At 40.3% G+C, this 21472-nt stretch overlaps 1 protein-coding gene across 2 annotated transcripts; it reads left to right on the forward strand.

Moving 5' to 3' along the window:
• The first annotated feature begins 3173 nt into the window (after positions 1–3173).
• Positions 3174–21472, forward strand: LOC137891659 (rap guanine nucleotide exchange factor 5-like). Of its 2 annotated transcripts, none has more exons than XM_068736387.1 (18): positions 3174–3596; positions 7541–7680; positions 8369–8469; positions 11392–11470; positions 11775–11919; positions 12010–12107; positions 14694–14724; positions 14945–15023; positions 16079–16228; positions 16836–16933; positions 17173–17295; positions 17409–17587; positions 17824–17914; positions 18035–18085; positions 18358–18445; positions 18605–18669; positions 18766–18820; positions 19287–21472. In XM_068736387.1, the coding sequence occupies exons 1-18, from the start codon at positions 3417–3419 to the stop codon at positions 19403–19405; spliced, it is 1872 nt and encodes a 623-aa protein (XP_068592488.1). In that variant the 5' UTR covers positions 3174–3416; the 3' UTR covers positions 19406–21472. The 2 variants fall into 2 exon arrangements, with proteins under 2 accessions (XP_068592488.1, XP_068592489.1); XM_068736388.1 differs by having other exon boundaries at positions 7541–7627; positions 8337–8469.

Consider the following 21472-nt stretch of genomic DNA (forward strand, 5'->3'; position numbering starts at 1 on the left):
CGGCCTGATGAATATTGACCTTGAGTTCAACATTCAATTATTTTCTTGCCCTGTGCAACTATGCAAGAGTCTAGGTTTCGTGTTGTACAGCTATGCCAAGCTCAGGTGACTATAGTTGACGTAAGCTAAAGCAACATCCATACATCTGATGCTGTTATCAAATAAAGTGTCACTCAGTAAAGAGTGACTATAACTCTCCAAGCCTTGACAACTGCATTTTTTTTAATGTAATGAAATACTATAAAGTCAAATGTATGCATACCCTATAGAAAGTAGATTTCAAAGTAGAACCCACCTGTCTAGCAATGTAATAGGGCTTTTATTATTTAAATATTAAAATGATGGAGGAAATCCAAAAAGCAATGTTGCAAGGAGCACACAACAGAAATACAAATCCAAGACTAAAAAGCAATAAAAAAAAAGTTAACTACCAAGTAAAATATATTTGACAAATAAATGGGTCGTGTATGTGTTTGTTGCTGAGGTGTGCTACTTGGTAGCATTTTCATTTCAGCGTCAGATGTCAAATTGTTTCGGACACCGGTTACGTTATTTCTGCCGGTTCCTCAAGTAGTCTTTTATCCATGATAAATTGCTACACTTGTTCAGTCAAGATTCCTCTTTGGGTTAAATTGGTGGTCGGCACAAGTTACTGTAGGTGCTCACCAAAGTGAAAGCTCCCCGATCCGATGCATCACCAAGTTACTGTTGTTGATGGTGATGGATCTATGTGTTGGATACCTTGTCATTATTAAAATATTAAAGCGGCTTTAAGCTCCAACAAAAACAAAACATAATAATTTTAATGAAATTGGATTTATTGTAGAGCTGTTATATTAGATTGCATTAGTCTCAGGTACTTCCCAATATAAAACGACTCCCAATATATAGAAACTAGGTGTAAAATATCATTTGTTTGTGTAGTAGATGGGATATTTTTAATTCCAGCTGTATTGAAACGTCTTTGAAGAATCTAGAAAACAGCAGTGCTTATTATCAGAAACACAGACATCTTGCTTTTACACAGAGGTGTATGCCAGTATGCTGTATGGTTCGTTAATGTTCCTCGATGCTCTTCATACTGTCCCCACCGTGGTCTCCTAAAACTAGCCTCCATGCCTGAAAGAACCCTACCAGGGATCACATTTCTCTTGTGTGTAATTGTGATATGTGCTGGACAAATACAGTACGGTAATAATGCAGACAACATGGGTTAGCTTCATCATTCAATGTGGTGATGTTATTGTTTCTGCTGTAAAGTATCTTCATTCATTTTAAAGAGATTATGCAGCTGTTGAAATTCTGTACTTGGCTGGGTGTTATTTGGGAATGGGTATACTGCAACAAGCTCAGAAGAGTTTCATCATTTTTTTACTCTTTTGCAGTGCCGGAGGCCTACAGTGTACTGCCCATGGTTGTCATGGTAGTCCCTGGATAAAGACAGCAGTTTTAGAGCAAGCTTGCTAACAAGTCTGACTTTAGGCACTCTCACTTTGCAATTCATTTACTTGAGAAACTGGGTCAGTGGTAGCACATTAAAGCTATAGTTGTCCTCCTGGCTTTGTTCTCACTAAGGAACGTTCACTCAGAAGGAGCAGGAAGGAAGACAAGGTTGTTTTTAGACATTCAAGGCCAACAATTCCCTTAGTTTAATTTAGAACAGTATAGGATAGCCTACTTCTAAATGACCGTAATATAGTACTGTGGCCATGTTTACTAAATTAACATGTTTAAATCAAGGATGAGGTCAAATTTGTTTCTTTTCTCAATCAAAAAAAGACTGTTTTGTGGAACCAATAAGCTTAGGACAATTTTAACAACGCCTACTTTTCCCTATTATGACCTTGAAGAAGCAAGTGATGAGGAAGCTTTATCAGTGCATTCTGATTATAGAGACCCCAGCTAGAATTAACCTTAGCGTACCATTAAAGAGTTGAGGGATGAAATTATTTAACTGAAGTTATGCAGAAATAGGCTGATATACACGTTTAAAGACACGTATTGTATTATCAGGGCAATGGACATCTTGCCAATCATTTACTTTGAAAGAATGAAATGGCATTGTGAAATTATGGGTCTCAATATCACATGCAAGAGAAACACCACCAAGAGATGGGGACCTTTTCTCATTCTGAAGTTTGCTGTGTCAGCAGTTTAGAACAGCGGCACAATTGAATGGCTTTGCAAGGACCCAGTCAAGCATCACACTGCTGACAGAGGGGAAAAAGATATCACACTAATAGATAAAGTGTTCATGGGAAGGATTAATGTCCTTGCTTTACCTTGGTCAATACATGCAGGATCACGCTGGTGCTTCTGTAACTACGTTAAGCAGCTGACAATTTTTCATTTAATTAGCAAGTGTCTGACAAGTCGGTGATCTTTATTAAAAACAGACACTTTGTGCTTGTAGAAGACAAGATACAACAGTTTGTGGACAGCGTTGTTAGGGCTAAAAAATCCACAGGGTACTTCTTAGGCTTTGTTGCTGATTTAGGGCTAAAATGAAGAATATCTTTTGATAGTTAATATGCTGAAAAAGTGCTTGAATCAATTGGTTGGTTGATCAACTAAAGGAATCAACAATCGATAATCGTTTTTTAAGTGAAAGCATCTAATTTCTTTAGTTCCCAATGGGATGTTTTGCTGCATGATAAATTAATTTAGTTGATTACAGATTGATCAATAGTTAAACAACTAAATCTACTAAAAGTTTGCTCGATATATAACAGAAAGAAATGCCTATCATAATGTCCCAGTGCAAACAGAGCCGTAGATTTTCAATTTACTTTCGTAATCGGTTATCAATATGTACATTTGTATGTTTTTTTCTCTAGCAGCTGCTTGTAGGTGACAGTAGTTTACTGGATTGTATTCATTCTGACTGAAAACTGTTCAGAGTTGTTTTCTGTGCTTGTGTCTGAATGGCTACACATGTAATGCATCTCCACCCTAACAAGTGTTTGACCCTCCAGTGTAACGTACCTGCCCAGTCCTGAATCCAGACTCTTTCCTGCTTTCGGGAGATTTCGAAACTTCCTTTTTGGGGCTGTCTGGCTCTCCAGATGTTTCCTGAAGCCACCATGTTCCGAACTCACCCCCCTCCCCAGTGGTAAAAGCAAGCAAAGGACAGAGAGAGGGAATCTGTCATTCACTCTCAGTGAAGCTTAGCACGCACATATACCTGGTGAAGTCTTTCTGCGTGTGCCTCTCCGCTACCAAGCTGACCAAAGCATACGGGGACTGGGATTTTGTTTGGCTGCAGTGACAAAAGACTCTCTAACTCACTTGAAACGAAACACACACTATACATACACTCATTTTTGAGCTCCTCACCTGCTCTTACACTTTCTTTTAAAAGAGTAGTGTGAGCTCACAGGCACTAGTCCTGCTGTTTTGCCTGGTGGACAGCTGCAATGTCGTGGGACTGTGGCCTGAAGTACATGTTCTCCGGGTCCCCTGCGCTGCAGCCGGGGAGCATGTGTATCCTGCATGACAAGGAGGACCTGTCCAGACTGGAGATGGTCCAGAGACTGGCCAAGGACGGCTGCCGCTTCCTGCAGAACCACAGCAAGGGCTCAGAAAGGACAAGCGAGGTGAGATACACAACAACACTGCTGCAGTCAGAACATTCAGTTTTATAATATACAAATATATGTAAAATCTTTGTTCATAAATAGCCAAGTACAGAACCATAGCCTTAGTGTGAAGTGCTGCACTCTATCTATGGCCTTGTCAGTCAAGCTGCTTATCAGATAGTACTGTGTCATTATGAGCCCTACCCAATTAACCAGCTACTCCATCCTTGAATATTCAGTGAACATTAGTCCATTTTACCCTAGGCTGGTGTTTTATGCTGCTGTTCTGTGAGCATTGTGCCTAAGCATCGTTTCTCACACTCCCTATAGTGGTCTGCTTTTAATTTGTTGTCTGTTTTTTATTGGCCTCCATACATTCTATAGTGTCTCTGCTTTCTCTGAAGATGAATGGTGTCATTTAGATTCTGTCCAGACTACAAAAAGCATCCTTAGATTCAATATACCAAAAAGTCTCTAGACAGCTGCCAAAGAGATATAAGAATGAAATGGATATAGAGAACATTTCATAACAGTTTATTGTAGAATGCATTGCAATCATATGCATACAACTGTATGTTATAAAGGCACTGTATCCATTAAATTCAGCTTGGTATTTTCATCATTTCAGAAACTAAGCATACTATTAGAATACAGTTTGTCTCTATCAGTATGGCAGCATCCTTGAAAATCTAAATGTTCAGTTCAGCCTGCGCACTTTTTTAAAACATTACCTCAGCTGCCAGTTGGCTGTGTAAGAGACGTCTGATTGGCTGACCTTATGGTGGGCTCAGCTTCTCCCTTCCTGCCAGCTGTGTCTGTGTGCTGAAATGAACAACAATGGCAGGAAAAGTTGACGCAAGTGGCCAGACCACCATGCCAAGACATTGTATGTTTTTAGGGTGGATTCCAGTGCATTGAGTCTCAGACCTTTTCTGCAAACACAAGGCTAGATCTCCTTATCAATGTTGTTATTCAATATAATGACCTTTCGTCTGCACTAAACCACTGCCAAACTGCGTATGATGTTGGTGCTGCATAATACAACAATATGTTTTACCTTTGTTGTTTTAGTGACATGCATTGTGCCAAGTTTGTCATATAGAAAATAGTATACCACTGGCAAGTGTGTATGTGTCATTTATTTAATCCTAGCAGTAATGGCCAGATAAGATGATGTGATATATTTAATGCTTGACATTAAGTAGAAATATTAAGATTATGTGAGATTATCTGGAAATGTTTCTAGATTATAGAATGGTTTAAAGTAATCCAATGATGCTACAATGCATATACTGTGTTGCATGTGACTCGAATACATATCTAAGCCCAGACATATATAGAGCATAGAAATCAGCTAAATCCCAGCTGGCGGAAACAGGGATGCTTACTATATAGTAGACTGCTAGTCTGTGAAAAGTATAAGAGATTCTGGTTCAGGGACATTATGAATGTTATGCAAATACAATTCTGGACTATTCATAATATATTTTAATGTAAAAGCCCATTAGGTTTCAATGTAATAGTTTACAGTTTTGATTTTGGGAATAACTTTGTCTTTTCTTCGATTACGTACTCACAGTTTTGAATTATTCTGGGGTATCAAATAGTTGCATGATCATCTGTTGCATTTGACACTTTTCTTATACTTGCATAACATTATTTCATCAGTCATCTTTATTTCCCTTTGCTCCAACCATCTAATAAGAACATAGACCTGCTGTGCATGAAGCATAAAAAAGATTATGTGCAAATATTTTACATAATTTGCATATACTCTTGTTTACAGCATATTATTAGACCTTAACCCAGGAATTTCAGCTAATTACTATTGGAGATAATGAAGTGCGTCTGCATCAAAGGGTTCTTTGAAAACAACACTGATGTATGAATCTTTGGTTTATTCTTCCTCCTCTTCCTGTTCTGATCCACACTATTCCTTGAGAGGAATTTAGTCCAATCTGCACCCTGTCAGGACTGACACCTTCCAGGTCTCTTTAAGTGTACCATACCATGCGTGCCAGAGCTGCTGCAGCAGCACAGAGCATGCAGACAGAAAGTGTCCCCCCTAGCCAGCGGAATGCAACTGGAAGGCTGAAAGAGACATGAAACATTTGGCAGGACTTGTCTTTGGGTAGAGGCCCGATAAGTAGTGTTTACTCGTCTGCTGACAGTGTCCATGTTGGGAGGACTTCAGTGGTAACTGCAAGTCGAGGCCCCCTCCAGGCTAGGGTGACCCTGGCAGTCTGTCTCATTACGAGCTTCCACTCGAGAGGCCTGATTGTGTTTTTTTAGTATGACACTGGTAACCACAAAGCCCAGGGCACACTGAGAAGTGGCCTGAAGAGGCAGAGGCAGGATCGATAATTCATTTTGAGTAGAGGTTTGTTTGTTGTCTGACCCGTAAACAGTGCACTGAGACACTCTGTTAATTATAGTCAAGAATTCAACTTACTTTGCTGTCGGGCTTAGTCAGACAAAAACAATGTATTTTGATAAAGCTAAGAGCACACAGTGTACGTCACGTCTTGATAAAGATGTAACTACCGATGTCTTTTTTCCCAAGAACCAGGAAGCTAATCAGTGCAGACTTCCTTTTATGGGGATTTTCTAGTTCTTTGCTTTTCGTCAACCCCCTAACGGTACGTCATAGGTCCTGCAGGATAATACTGTCTGTTATTACACAGGACACACCCTCAACAACATGAAAGCAATTTTTCTATACACGTGCGTGTGTGTATGATTATATTACGATGAAGAAGGAAATAAATGCATAAGTTGTCACTTTAACAGACATGTAAACTTTGCTTAGAGTCATAAATCACAGCACTGAGGGAACTGCCAGCAAACATTGCCATTAAAGGTCTTTTCTGAGGCTCTGAAAACACCTCTGCTGTTTATAGATGTCACTGTTGAACTGTTTAATGTTATTGCTAAAATATGGCCCGCCAAGTGATGGACACAATTACTTGTCTTTGTTCTATGAGATATTGTGCACGTTCGCATGTTGCATTAATGCATTCATCAGTGTATGTATTGTGCATCTACAGCATGTCTGTTTATGTATGTTTGTCCACAGATCACAAATAAGTGTTGATGTGCCAGGAAGTCATGCTTAACTGAAGGGCCCTGGATGCTTCTCTGCAAAAGGCAATTAGGGCAGAAAACTGCAACCACTTCCAGTCTGTCTGCCTGGCTAATTGCATGCACAGAGGCTTGTGTTGCATTGACTGATGGCTGAGGAGAGAGTGCGTGTGTGTGTGTGTGACTGTGTGTGTGTGTGTGTGTGTGTGTGTGGGGTGGGGGGGCGTACAGTAGCTGATGCAGGATGCATGTGCGTGCACCATACAGTGAACTCCTCATTAAGACTAATATCTCTGAACCAGACCCTCCATTGTCAAGCAGCTACCAACCATCTATAGACATGTATATATATATATATATATATATATATATATATATATATAGGCTTTGATTTATTACATCGTGATTGGGTGGCACTGTGTGACTGAGAGAGAGAGAGAGAGAGAGAGAGAGAGAGAGAGAGAGAGAGAGAGAGAGAGAGAAAGTAGGCAACATGAGGATGACTTTTTCATTCAAGCACCTCATGGTGATCATAAGACAAGAGCCTAACATGTTAGTCTAAACTTTTGGTATTGTGTAGAGTTTAACCCTTTGACAGCTTGAAAACAGATCGTCTCTAGACACCACCCATAATTTGATAGGCTCTACATAGGAATTGGTAATTAAAATTTGAGCGAGTCTTTTATGTTAATCCCTGAATGGGCTCCACCGATAAGGACTGAATAATGATATATGGAAATTCTCTTTCTTTTACAGTGCTTGCTTTGACAGAGTATTATGATGGAAATCAGTGGTGATTTATGTGGGAGTGGGAGAAAAAAACAGGGGAATCTCCTTGGTGATAACACACTCCCTCCCTCCCCCCGTCTCTCTCTGTCCAGCCCCAGAGTGACGAGGCAGTCCGCGTGTGTCTGAGGGAGAGGGGCCACGATGTGCTGGTTCTCCAGAGAATATCATCAGAGCAGCCAGCCCTCTCTGCAACAGCGAGGGGAGGAGGGAGAGTGGAGGCGAGGAACAGGAGGTAAGCCTCTCCAGTCCCCTCCTTCCTAGATTCCCTCCCTCTCTCTGTTTCTCTCCCTCAGCACTCTTCCTCTCATCATTCGCGCTCGCTGTCTCTCTGGATCACTCACTCGCACAGGCATGCTTACATCACAACTCCCAACACATAAATGACTACATTAAATACATATCAGTGAGCAGCATGGGACTGTGAGGCAGACCTCTGCTAGCTGCCTTCCCATTCAAGTAATTCAAGAGCTTCAGCCGTGAACATAAAGTACCGGGAGACCTCAGTGTGCTTGAGGGATAGACAGCAGTGAACTCCAGGCTGAAGCAGCTGCAGGTGGATGGATGGATGGGTAAAAGGGGCATGCAGAAGTAACCACGGCAACGTCGCCGGTGTGAGGGCACAGGGACTCTGCAAGGATGGGATCTCAGCCACAGCCCCCAAACCTGCTGCAGGAGGAGGGCAGGCTGCTGCATGCTGCCTTGGTAGAGCAGGAGGAGGACGAGGACGACGAGGAGGGCTCCGTGGAGAGCAGCAGTGACAGCACCAGCCGGGCAGAGCCGGTGACGATGCCCACCTTTGACGTCCCCTACTTTCGCTACATAGACGATGAGGGAACAGAAGGAGAGGAGGAATGGAGCAGCAGCCGCTCTCTGTCCTCTATTGAGGAGGACTCGTCCACTGACTCTGTTGTGTCTGACAGGTATATGGTGGTATCAGGGACGCCAGAGAAGATCCTGGAGCACTTGCTGAGTGACCTGACACTGGATGACGACCAGGGGACAACACCCAGCAAAGAGTCAGGTCAGCATGCATACTTTAAAGTCCTAAAACACCTTTCTCATCCATGTTGTCCTTACTGGGTTACATTTTTTCTTTTGTATTTTATAGAGCAACAATGAAAAATAGGAGACTATTTAGTTGGTGGATGGCACCTAGACAACTTTATGACTAAATTGTCAAGATGGTGTGCAGATGCAGGTCTACAGATATTTCTGTGTGTTTGTGAAAGATAGATAGAATGCAAAAGACAAAAATAACTCCCTGACTTTCCATTTCACTCTCTCCCCTCACCATCCTTCTCTCTCGCAGAGGAGCCGAGACAACAGCCTCCCTCTGGGCAATATTACAGGGCTAATCATACGCTATCATTCCCAGAATGGCTCTAAGTTTGAGCCATTCAAAAGCCTTTGACAAAGATAAATGTTGCTCATATCTTTTGAGTAATGCCGTATCGGACTGCGTGCTATGCAGTTCAGCCTCACAGCGACGACAAATGAGCACATTTCCTCTCGTCCCAGCAGGTACATGATAATGTGACACTGTTGCCAAGGCAGAGGAGACTCAGTTGATTGATCTGGAAAGAGGTTTTGAGCGGCGATGACGATTGAGAGCAGTAGCACAGTCAGACAAGCAGAGGAAGAATACAAGAGATAAAAGAAACACTGTGTTGCAGAGAAAAGGAGGAAACAAGGAGAGAAGAAAAAGGAGATTTTTGCCTTGGAGATGGTAACAGATGATCTCTCATCGGGATGGAGGCTGGCTAACCGAATACCAGAGATCATTACTCATTCTGATGAGAAAGTGAATGAAATGGATCTAAATGTCCTCTGGGGAGGTGTGCCTGCAGTTGGCCTGCAGAAGATGGTGCATTTAACATGCACAGGAGAGTTATGTTTTATGTTAAATCACATATTTCATTGCTATAATTTAATATTGATGTAAAGTGAAACCTGAAGCTAAGTTAGCGGACAAGTGGGTAAGACATCCCTATATAATCAGTTGGTGTATTCACAATAAACCCCAACCTTTTTAGCTAATGTTATTTGGGTTCAGTATGCAGTGTCTTTTTGATGAATCACTCACCATTAGCTCATCTTGCAATGAGTGCATTGAAGTGAAGCCTCCACAGGAAGCTGTGGACCAGAGCAGGATGCTGCAGAGCGATATCCCAGGGTCAAAGAGCCAGAGACCTGAGGAGGAGAAGGAATGAACTGAGACCTGAGCAGCAATTGATCTGCTCTCAGTGACGTTGAATAGTCTGACTTTTGCTGGCCTTAGCTCTCTCTGTGTGCATACTGAAGCTCCGTATGCACTATTGCTATACTGCTGAGTGTGCCCTTGGAGGCTCAGCGTACCAGAAGCACGATAGCACAACGTTCCTGATTTCATCAAAAATACATTTATTTGAACATCCACCAAGTGGCCGTGTTTGGTCTTCCTCTCAAGGATGGCTCAGAGAGACAACATGACTGATGGTTGCAGCAGGTTATTGATGTTGCGTTTATGACTTGCATGCTGTACAGCACATTAGAAAGCCAATTTCATCTCATCATGGTAGCACTTGCTTCCATCTATACTCTGAACACAACATTAAGAATGCAGAGGAGCTTTCTGCAGAAGATGGCACTTTTCTGGAAGCACTACAGGCATATTTAAAGAAAAAGCAAACGTGGACTACTGCAGTAGTCTATATACAGTGTAGAGCTCTTATACGCTAACGTTTCCTTCTGTGGGCTAGCATTCACAAGAGTTCAGTGTTGCCTTCTTCCTTGTGCCCAATCTCAGTGCAGCTATTGATTCTTGCTCTGTGCAAATTCTGCACCCTGCCAGCTCTGAAAAACATGTAATGCAACATTTGTTTATTTAATGAGAGGATGTTACAGCTCTTTTACTGATGCACCATGTGCGGAGATGTTGATGCTCATATGTAGTGAAGAAAACATCACATTAAGTGAGCGGATGTAAGATTAAAAACGTCTAAATACAGACTATCATAGTAATTTAAGGCTTTTACACAAAGAGGATGTCTTCTGGTGCTTACTGAGCTAATAATTGACACATTAACTTGCTTATTTCAAAGGCTGCAGAGATCAATTTTATGAGCACTTATTGAAATGCAAAAGTAATTGGCAGGTGGATTGACAGTTAGATTGATTTCACAGGAGATTGACGAGGTGAATCATTCTGCATTTCCTCTGAAAAGGAAATAAAATTATTTTTTTTGGCTTCAGTGCCAAAAAGCAGGATTCTGAGTACTAAACAGCAGCTTAGAATACTAGAAGGCTCAGATTTCTCCTACATTCACTTGTGTGTGATGTGTAGGAGTCACAAATCAGCCCAAAAGACTGTGAAACATTATTTATACAGCACAATTCATGCAGAACTGTTAGTGGGTCAACACATCTGCTGCAAAACTGTTTGGATTAAATCTACACTTCAGGACATTCCCTGCTTTTTTTGTGCTGTGTTACCAAAAAAAAAGACCTTGAGAATATGACTTTAGGTGGTAAAATTAAATATTTATTCTGTTTTTCAACTTCAAAAAACTTGCAGAGTGTACAGCCTGGGGAGTGGTATACAAGCTGTTACTCATGAAAAAGTGTTTCAGTTTAGATAGCTTGAAGAAAAAAAATACATAACAGAGTGAGTGAGTAGTGCTTTGTGAATGTGCGTGTGTATGTGGAGGTACAGTACAGTACATCTTTAGTGTGTTGTTTTTCTGGCTTTGTGTTAAGGTGCGTTACTGTATTCTTTATGGGAGCTACATATGTACGAGTGTGTAACGTCTCATAAACTTGTTTTATGATTTTTCTCGTTTTTGAAATATCGTGTTTATTTTATAAATAAATTAAACAAGTAGCAGTTGTACTATTTCAAATTTGATATTACTAGAAACTGTGCCGTCTTTTTTCCCCATTGTCAATATTGTGTTTGTCTTTACAGATACACTTCTGGATGATTTTCTGCTGACCTACCCAGTGTTCATGTCAACCAGTGATTTATGTCAAGCTCTGCTGGGGCAATATCCTTGAACACAGGGGTTTTCACAGGAACATTATTGCAAAGATTCACATATTACAACCTATTTTTTTTATTTTTTTGCTACAGGCAGATATAGATGTTTTATACAAAAAAAATGACTGCTTTATTGAGTCAAAGCTGCTCCACTTCACTCAACTGTGTTCATCCAACAGTCTCTCTAGCTGCCTGTTCTTAAATCAACATTACACACACGCTGGCTTTATTCATGCTTCATGCTGCCTGCATTTGATGTCAGCAAATAGATCTCGCTCTCCATCTGTACTGAAGCCTTAACCAAAACCCACCTATTGCACCAAGCGATACAGAGGGAAAGAGGACAGGAAAGAGGCTCTGGAGAGGAAACGAAAAGTCCTGCACCTGGTGTCACAGTGGATGACCCTCTGCAAAAACTTCCTGAGGGAGGTCGAGCATGTCAAACTGTTCATGAAGGTAGGGAATGTAATGCACCAGGAAAACGGTGGAAATTGGCGGTGAGGTGGACTTAATATGGGAGAAATGAAAATTGACATTTCCTTCCAGACTTTGTATCGTTACGTGTTGGATGATCTCTATGAGCACCCATTCCTGGAGAAGGATGTGAGGGAACTACAGAAACTGTACCAGCTGCATCGCAGACAGTGAGTGACCATATAACTTACTTTGTCATTATATGTCATTAGACAAGGGGTAATTCAATACTTACTTCTGTAAATGATCTATAAAACAGGAAGACTGATGTATTTATTGATATCAAGTCTGAGTGTGTTCAAGAGTGAGGATGACTGTTGGAGGCCTGAAAGGAAGCAGAGACACTAGCCTGTCACTGAGTGCAAAGAAAGAGCTGCTTCTCTGCTTGCCTTTATTTAGCCTCTCATCAATGAATGCATTCAGAGACTGAAGAGTAATTGCAGTGTTCTGGGTTGTTATGCACGGAAATGTGAAGGTCAAAGAGCTCTTTATCTTCAATCTCCATGATTGAGGAAATATAGGAATTTTGAGAATTAATGACAAACTGTCAGAAATGTACAGAAGACCTGACAGGCAAATGAGAGAAATAATTCTGATGATCCATTTTCAAAATGTGATATAAATTGTTTTAGCTCCTATGTTTATGATTTAAGAACAGGTGACAAAAGGTTTTGCCTTGATAATCTTGCTCAGCTCCTTAAATTTTTTTCATCTGTGAAACAGTTGGAAACTAATAATACATTTTTTTTTTTTTATCATTTTTGTGTTTGTTGTTGTAATACTAATTTCGCCCACAAAAAAAATCTTGACAAAAAAAATTGCAAAAAGTTTGGTTTTTCACCTTTTTTTTCACAAAACCTTTGTTCACCATTTCTTAAGTCATAAACACAGGAGAGAAAACTATTTAGATCAGACTTCCCCAGAATTTAGTTTTTCTCACTTTCCTCTCAGGGCTTCCGTAGAATTGTCACTTTCTATGAAGAGAAAGAATGCTACACTAATTGTTTATTGGACACAATCTCAAACTCATGAGTATAATCCCACATCCATACAGCATACAGATTATTTTGGCTTCTTAATTGTAATTATGTGAATTAATCCATAATCTAAATAGAAAATACACACAGTAGGAATATTAACATCCACATTTCTGCTATCAGTTCAATCCATTTAGTCATGACGGGCCACCAATTTAGTATTTTGTGCCAGAGCAATACTTGGTTTCTAGTTAAATTATGCAAAAAAGTTGGATTGATGCCTCACTAACAAGCATACAGTGTGACCACATGAGCATGTTAGTGAATACATGTTGACACAAATTCTGTCTTTACAAGATGCAAATTGTATCCAAGTGCTTACACAGCCACAAAATAATGAATCAATGTAAAAAAGAAATAATAGCAATCACCACAAAGTTGTAGGTTACAGTATCTTATTACATCCACCCTTCTCTCAGTACAAAAATTTGAAAATGAATTATATGGATTGACCATAACATTAGCCAAGGAGTCTTAGCTTTTTAAATAATTAATGTATAGACAAGTGCTTCTTGAACATTATGTGTGCATAATTGATGTACTGAACATTAAACATATAACTTTAAATCAAACAGATTTCTTAATCGACATCCAACTGAGTCTTGAATATTAGATCTGTTTTGTGGTTAATAAAGTGGAACTGTTACTAACCTACATTTTTTTGGTTTAATAAAAGTAGAAATCAGATTGCTCTCAGACATGACAGCGTAAACATCCCCCAGTCACCAGACACATTGCCACACTCATGTCCTCCTTCCCCTCCCTCAACCATAGCCTCCAAACAGATCTTCTCCCTTGGGACGCTCCAACCTGTCACCCATTAGAAACCATCGGGGATAATTCAAGCTGACTCTGCCGCCATTATCTGGGCCAGCTTTATTCATTCTTATATGCAGGGAGGGAGATCCACAACACCCACTCCTTTAAAGCAGTGGACTTTGTGAGGGTGTTACTAACTGACATACTCTACTATTTATGAGCTTTTCACAATCAGTCTCACCCAGAGGGGAGGACAAGGTTGACTGCTTTGTGACAATCTGCTACCGAGTGAGAAGCCTAAAAGTGTAATTTTTATAGAAGGAATACTGATTTTGTTCTTTGCTCCCATCAACTTCCATCTGGCCTTTGCACAAAGGAAAGCTCAAATCACTTGTTTCTGAAAGCTCAAGAATCAAATGCAACTTGTTCTCTTGCACTCTCTCATCCTGTGGCGTTATAATTCACAAAGTTCATTCACACGTTTTGGGGTTGTTGTTTTTTTTTATGAGCAAGAGATTGAATTAGATCACAGGCTCTGTTTTGACAATACAGTAGTAATCAGGTTTTTCATTAGTGCAGGACTTCTGCTAGCCAACGAGAAGGGATCCCTCAGGGCAGGCTTTGTGCCAACACGCCTATTGTGATGCAGAGCCCAGTAAAAGCTGAGGGATGATAATGGACACGGGGCTATCTATCATGCTAGCCGAGAGTAACTGATGTGAATAAGGTGATTAAATGAAGGGATCACATTGGAAGGTCTAAAATCTACAAAGCACTCCAATTTTGCCTTGACACTGACCTTAGATAATGGACTGAACACTGCAAAGTATGTACATTTACTTCACCTTGAGTATATAAACTGGTAAATTTGTTTTTTTTAATGACATAGCTGCAGCCTAAGGAAAATCCCCAGATCAGTTTCAAGTACAGTTACTGATTTATATCGTCTTTCTTTTCCAGTGCGGTGGATGAATATTCCCCTCAAAGAAAGGTGAGAGAGGAGTTATTGTGTTTGCTCTCTTTATGACACTAAAACAGAAAGAAACTTATTGAGCAAAGCTGGCTGCCCACTTTGACATACCAGATTGGGTGTTGCATCTAATGTCCTCATATTTCCAGCTAAAGACATTGTTCTGTTGTTCTAGAGAAATGCCCGTAGTGTTTCCAGGCAATGTGAATGTGTCAAAATCCACGCATTTCCTTTCTTTCAGGGCAAAGCCCCTTTCCACCAATTGAGTTTGAAAGAGAACGGGCTCCCGTCCAGAGGTACACAGAGGGAGACCAAAGAAGGTAAGTCGTAAAACGTGGTGTCCTTCACACATTCCTCCCATCATATGTTATTTCCAAAGCTGTTGAAGGGAGACCAGTAGAACAATGGGAATATTTCCAGGGAAGTATTGAGAAGGTTTGGAAATGCAAATATCTGAGTCATGACTTCATTTTGTCTTCTTCAGATCAGTTTTTGCTTATTTTAAAGGGCAGGTTCACCCAATTTAAAGCAAACAGTTACCTGTCATGCTATCTGGCCATACACATTGTCTTGACTTTAACTGCTGAGGTTTTGAGATATCCACCGTTCTAAAAATGAGTCCCCACTGACTCTTTATCTTAATCAAGACAAATCTATTGAGTATGCTTGTCCAACAGTAATACCACACTACACAGTCCGCTATAGTTGCTCACTGGACCAGTTTCGATTCAGTTACTTTGCCCAAGGTCACCTTATCAATAAGGCTTGCTATATCCTTTCACTCCTGCAGTTTGAGAAATGGCCGCAGGTGACCTAATTAATTGGTTTCTTTCTGGCTGAAGGTGGTTGCTAAATGGTTAAACGCCCTGTTTGAGTCTGTGTCTGGAACAAAAACCTGCATAAACGTTTTACATCAGCTATCACAGCAAAACGGCAATTCCCAAGACTCCCAGGGGCCTCAACATCCCAAGGGTCACTGATATATTTTATTATTGATTATTTGAAAATGTCCTAAGAAATTTTCACCAATAAAATACAATATCATTAAGGCGATTATGAGCTAGTATTGTGGCCTTGTGGCAAAATCTAGTTTCAATTTAGAAACCTGGTGCCATTTATAATTTATTACTTCAGCAACTGACAGCTGATTTGTCTCTTGTTATATAATGATGCTATCATGTTTAGTCTGCTGTGTGCACTGGAAGCTTTGAGCTGAAGGGGTACATACACTATGCACAGAGTGATTTGGGCAGAGATGTTTTTGCCCCAGGGCTCCCTAACTGATAAATACGGCCATGGGCAGTGCTGCACTTCATGTAAGTGCTGTGAATTCTACATTTTATCTTACTGAAACAATGTTTTCTGTCTGTAAAAGTGCTGTGTCACGTGTATATTACCATGGACTCGTTCCTAAGTATGAGGGCCAATGCCGGGATAGTGGCCCAGGAGCTGCTGCAGGCAGTGGCAGAAAGGATGGAAGTCCCACTGGGGAAACTGGTGCTAGTGGCTGTCACTTACAATGAAGGTAATTACCATTCTAACTAACCAGCCACAGTACATATCAACCACCACTACAGTCATTACAGCACCATACTACACTCACAATGGTGGCAATCTGAACAGAAAAGGAGAATTTGCACATTTGATTATGTAAAAGCATAAACAAGCGTGTATTTCTTTGTAGATCGTGGTGGACTGAGAGACATATGTTAAATGTGCCAACATTGATATTTATAGCCTATACAAATAACTTTCTGTTTAACACTAGAATTCAAAATATAGATCAGAATATGTGATTCTGATCTATATTTTGAAGTGGAAAGTAAATATGTTTCATGAAAAACTCAACATACTTTCATTTCTAACAGTATTTCATACTTACTTTCCTATATTGAGTTATATATTAAGAGCAGACATGAATGCAAGATTGTCATCAACAGAGCTGACCTAAATATCTCCGCAGTGACAACAGTTAAAAAGCAGAAGCATTTAGAGTCCAGTAATATAAAGTCAGTATCTGTTATCAGTGACTGAAGCATGTCTTATCTCTTGCTACTGATGGCTGCTTACACGCTGCCTGACAGATTTTTAATGGTATTCTGCTGTTTGTGATATGTCTTCTCCCCCTGCAGGTAGGCTCCTCCTGCAGCCTCAGGACAGAGTCTTCTCCGATTCTTTGCGACCGGTTGGGAGATTGCATGTGTGCAGGAAGGATCTGGGCGAAGTCTTGGTAAAAACATTACTGCAATATGTCACTTCCACTTAAACATAATGTACAAAAAGGTGTCCTCCGATAGATCATACGTATCAGCTCAGAAGCAATGAATAAGACAACATGCAGCATTGTGATGTTATGTCATATTACTTCAAAGCTCCACTGTCAGTATGAAAATAACTAAAAAGGTGGTATGATGTCTAAAGAAATACTGTTGTGTGTTTAATGTTGTTTTTCTTGTTTTCCCTATTCAGAACCCGTTCACAGACAACTCAGAGCTGCAACAGAGAACGGCTCGCATGCTCAGTTTAAACACATGGGATGTGGCCGTTGCTCTCACCAACTTCGACTGGACCATCTTTGACTCGATACACGAGGTTCTTACCCCAATACTTTATACTGCTAAAAAGGGTCAGGATCAGACATGACGTGTCTCTAAAATTGCGCGCCCTGCTCTGCTGAACTAGAATGTCTTTTCTTTTTTTTACAGCAAGAACTCGTCTATTTCACCTTCAGCCGCCACAGTAGCAGTAGCCACACTGTGGCGTTGGAGCTGCTGCTGCAACGCTGCAATGAAGTCCAGCTGTGGGTGATGACTGAGGTGCTGCTGTGCCCAACGCTCTGCAAAAGGGTCCAACTCATCAAGAAGTTCATCAAGATTGCTGCCCAGTTAGTAGCTTTACACACACCCTTCTTCATTTTGATTAGAGAGTTATTGATTGAAGTCAATCATATACACTGGCTTCTGACACTGTGGGCCTACACTACTACATTTCAGCTCCAAAATATTTAGGAGATGTTCAGACTTGCATAGGGATGCTGCCCCCTCCAGTGGCAGATCAATAAACTGCATCTGCTTTTGTGCTGCAAGAGACTGAACCGTGTGTTCCCTTGATCTGTTACAGCTGTAAAGCACAGAGGAATCTCAACTGCTTCTTTGCCATTATAATGGGCCTGAACACTGCAGCAGTTAGCCGCCTCGGTCAGACATGGGAGGTAAGGATGTGCTTTTATTATTCTTCTACTCCTTTCATCCGTGCTACCTTTTATGTAGAAGTGCATACTATCTGATAAAAAATAATAATAATACAATTCCTGTTTGTTGTGTTTCTGTAGAAAATTCCTGGGAAATTCAAAAAGCTGTTTTCAGAGCTGGAGACGATTACAGTAAGTAGTTATTCACAGGTACAGAGAGTGCATACTATATACTGTATATATCTGTTTTGAAATGGAAAAAAAAATGACAAGAATCCACTGCAACAGGGATAACAAACCTGTGCTTAAGCGTGTAACAAACATGTTTTTTTCATTTTGAAACTGGTTTTAGATGATCATTAGTCTCTTGATGCCTATAATTCCACAAACAAAACATGCATGCACAGGCACACACTTTCATCCCCATAGGATTGCACTCATTTGTTTTGAAAATGTCTTCACAGGATCCTTCGCTGAACCACAAGGCCTACAGGGACTCCTTCAAGAAGATGAAGGCGCCAAAGATCCCATTCCCTCCTCTGCTACTGAAAGGTGCGTTCATTATTCTGTCACTGCAATACACCACACCTAGTCTAACTATGCAGGAGAGCACTGTGAAATATTTCCATTAGGCAGATTTGACATGTAGATAGCAGACATTTTACCTCATACTTGTTGGTGAAAACTAACAAAATGTTAAATCTGTTTCAGATATTACGTTCATTCACGAAGGCAACAAGACGTTTCACGACAACCTGGTCAATTTCGAAAAGCTGGTGAGTCCATGAACCCTTTATGCTTCTTCACAGAAAACATACAGTAGTGCTGAATTTGTAATGTTTAGTGAAGCATGTGTCCATCTATATTTCCAGCACATGATTGCAGACACAGTGCGTCTCATCCGGCAGTGTCAGAAAGATCACATGGGTCAGTACTCACTCTTTTCTAATTTCATGGGAGATAAGCAATATGTTTGTTTACTTTGTAATTCTACTCATAATCGGTGCTGTGAAATCATTCTTTGCAAGACAAATAAACAAATCTGTGGACAAAATCGGGTAACTACACTGTCTTCATTTAGTTTAAATCAGGTTAAACTTCCTTACCATGATGTCCACAACCATTTCACTTTTTGTTATAAAAACAATTTTGGCTGGGTTTCCCCTCCACAAAATCCCTGCATGTCATATGTAGAAAGAAAAGTTGGTTGTAATGGCCACAGCATTCGATATGGCATTTTTTTAACCAGTCCATTAATAACATGATATGAGTAAGTTGAAAATCTACAGTGCACGTTCTTTAGTATGTGTCCCTTTATACAAAGTGCAGATACAGTAGTTGTCCTGGATGCTGCTGCCTTAGCGCAGAGGTAAACGATTTTCTTTCCCTCCAGGTAATGGCATCACCCAGAAGAGCAGCTCAGAAGTGCGAGCCTACATTGATTACCTGCATATCATCGACAATCAGCAGACTCTGTTTGAACTGTCACACAGGCTGGAGCCTCGTGCTTAGAGAGCATAGCTCTTACTGCACTTCCCACTGTGTCAGCCATGCCGTTGGATTGCCAAGAAACAATCTATCGCTGTCTCATCTATCTCTCAGGACTCACTCAGCAATCAGAGGACGGTGCATGATCCTGGCCGACCACAGGAGGGAGCCGCTCAATCAGGAAACTCTCACCAGGGATGGGAACAAGCAGACAAAGGTTAAATGCATAAATGTTTGCATAGATCCACAACAGTGTCACTGATCCAAAACACATGACAGCAGACCCGCCCATTCCACCAACTTGTGCTGACTGGTGGTAAGAAAAAAAGATGGATGTCTTGATCCGCAGGTCCAAATCTGCTGCTGCTGTTACTATACTGTCGCACAGATGGCAGCCGTTGGCAGGTGCAAAGCTGTTCTAATAATGACACGACAGCTCCCCCTTATGGAGAATAAGCAGCCTGCAATAAGAGTTTGTTTGAAGGTTAAGTGCTTCCCACCTAAAATAAAGATACAGAAAATGAATGTTCAAACAAACAAAGTGTTGGGCATGGAAGTTCATTCCGGACCTTGACAACAGTATGTTTGACAAGAAGGTCCACCGACTAGCCTTTCCAGAGATTTTAACCACATGAATCCCATCACACAAAGTGATGGAGATGCAGATTAACTCATGATACTGTACAACTTTTTATATTTGTGGTGTTGAAAGATCTGGCAGCTGGGGTTGTTTCATCAGAGTTAACCAAAGAGTACATTGGTCCTATATATTGTAAACACACTTCTATTTTTGTCAGAGTGCGACAAGATCCAGTCGAAGACATGCACACATTACTAAATCAGTACAGTGTATGCAAAACAGCTGAAGCACATGACAGATAAAGTGAAAATGATTGTTAAATATTTAAACATTGTCATATATTATTTTCATCTACTATTTTTACATTGCAGAACTCTCTTACCGTACAGTTTTCTATTGTTTAACCATAAAGTCTATCAGAAGAGGCAATTCTTTAGAGCGGGACATTAAGTAAGAATATAAGTATACTGAATGTCTGTGGTGTGTGGCAAAAGTTGTGTTATAATCACGTATGTTAGTGCCAAATACCATTAAAAAATAGAAACGCCCATTCAAAGTAATGCTAATTGCTCACCTTTTTAAAAGCATAAGGATCTTCATCTAGTTGAGCTGTGGACAATCAGTTAAAAAAAAGCAGAAGACACATACTGATACATCTGTATTGGTCTTTAAAGTTCAGGTTAAAATACAGTGCATTTTGCCACACAGATAGTGTTTGATTCGTTGAGGATTGGAGACGTTGGCTTTAGCTGTGTCGTACTCACCAGAAATTAGCATTTGAAAAACTCGGCCATGGTATGTCTTTCCAAAAAACAAAGATATGGTGACTCACAACAACCCACTATGCTACTGAGCTACAGCGTAACTCTTTTATCCTCAGTAAATGTATGGATAGATACTGAAGATGAAAATGAAGTTTAATTGTGTTTTTGGGCAAATTGTCCCAAAAAGTAAAGAGCAATAGCAAAAACAAGTATTACAGCACCTTCCAGACAAAAAAATTAGAGAAAGAAAAATAGAAGCCATTTGCTTATGTAAAGTGTGTATTAACAATCCTGTATACGACAGTATAGTTTGTAGTTATAGAAGATACCGTACAGTATTTATCCTCTAGAGTTGTCAACTGAAAACTCTCACCCTGAGGTTAGAAGTGTTGTTGATGGAATTTTGCATTACGTTCTTGAAATTGAATTTCTATATTTCAGATTTTAAAGCCCACAGTGAACATGGAGAGAGAAATGCTTTAGCAGTATGCATCTTTTCTTTGAATCAACAACAATGTACGGTTGATTCTATTTATACTGTGTATGTATACGTGTTGAAATTCAGGATAAGGATATTAATTTATTTCAGAATTATTTATTTGTTCTACAGATTTTACTTTTATTAGTTGAGTTTGATTTCGTGTTTTTTTTGTACGCACCGATTGGCTGGTCTGCATGATATGGCAAACCGTGGATTGACCAGCAGTGTCAACTGTGCATGCAATAAAATATTTTTCATCATCATAA

This window comes from Cebidichthys violaceus, unplaced genomic scaffold (genome assembly GCF_023349555.1).
Source record: "Cebidichthys violaceus isolate CVI_PGR_0920_01 unplaced genomic scaffold, fCebVio1.0.p SCAF_7, whole genome shotgun sequence".
Classification (NCBI taxonomy): domain Eukaryota; kingdom Metazoa; phylum Chordata; class Actinopteri; order Perciformes; family Stichaeidae; genus Cebidichthys; species Cebidichthys violaceus.

Coding starts and splice junctions, on each gene's coding strand:
- LOC137891659 (XM_068736387.1), top strand. CDS start 3,417: ATGTCGTGGGACTGTGGCCTGAAGTACATGTTCTCCGGGTCCCCTGCG. Junction 16,934..17,172: donor AGGATCTGGGCGAAGTCTTG/GTAAAAACATTA, acceptor TTCCCTATTCAG/AACCCGTTCACAGACAACTC. Junction 17,296..17,408: donor TCTTTGACTCGATACACGAG/GTTCTTACCCCA, acceptor TTTTTTTTACAG/CAAGAACTCGTCTATTTCAC.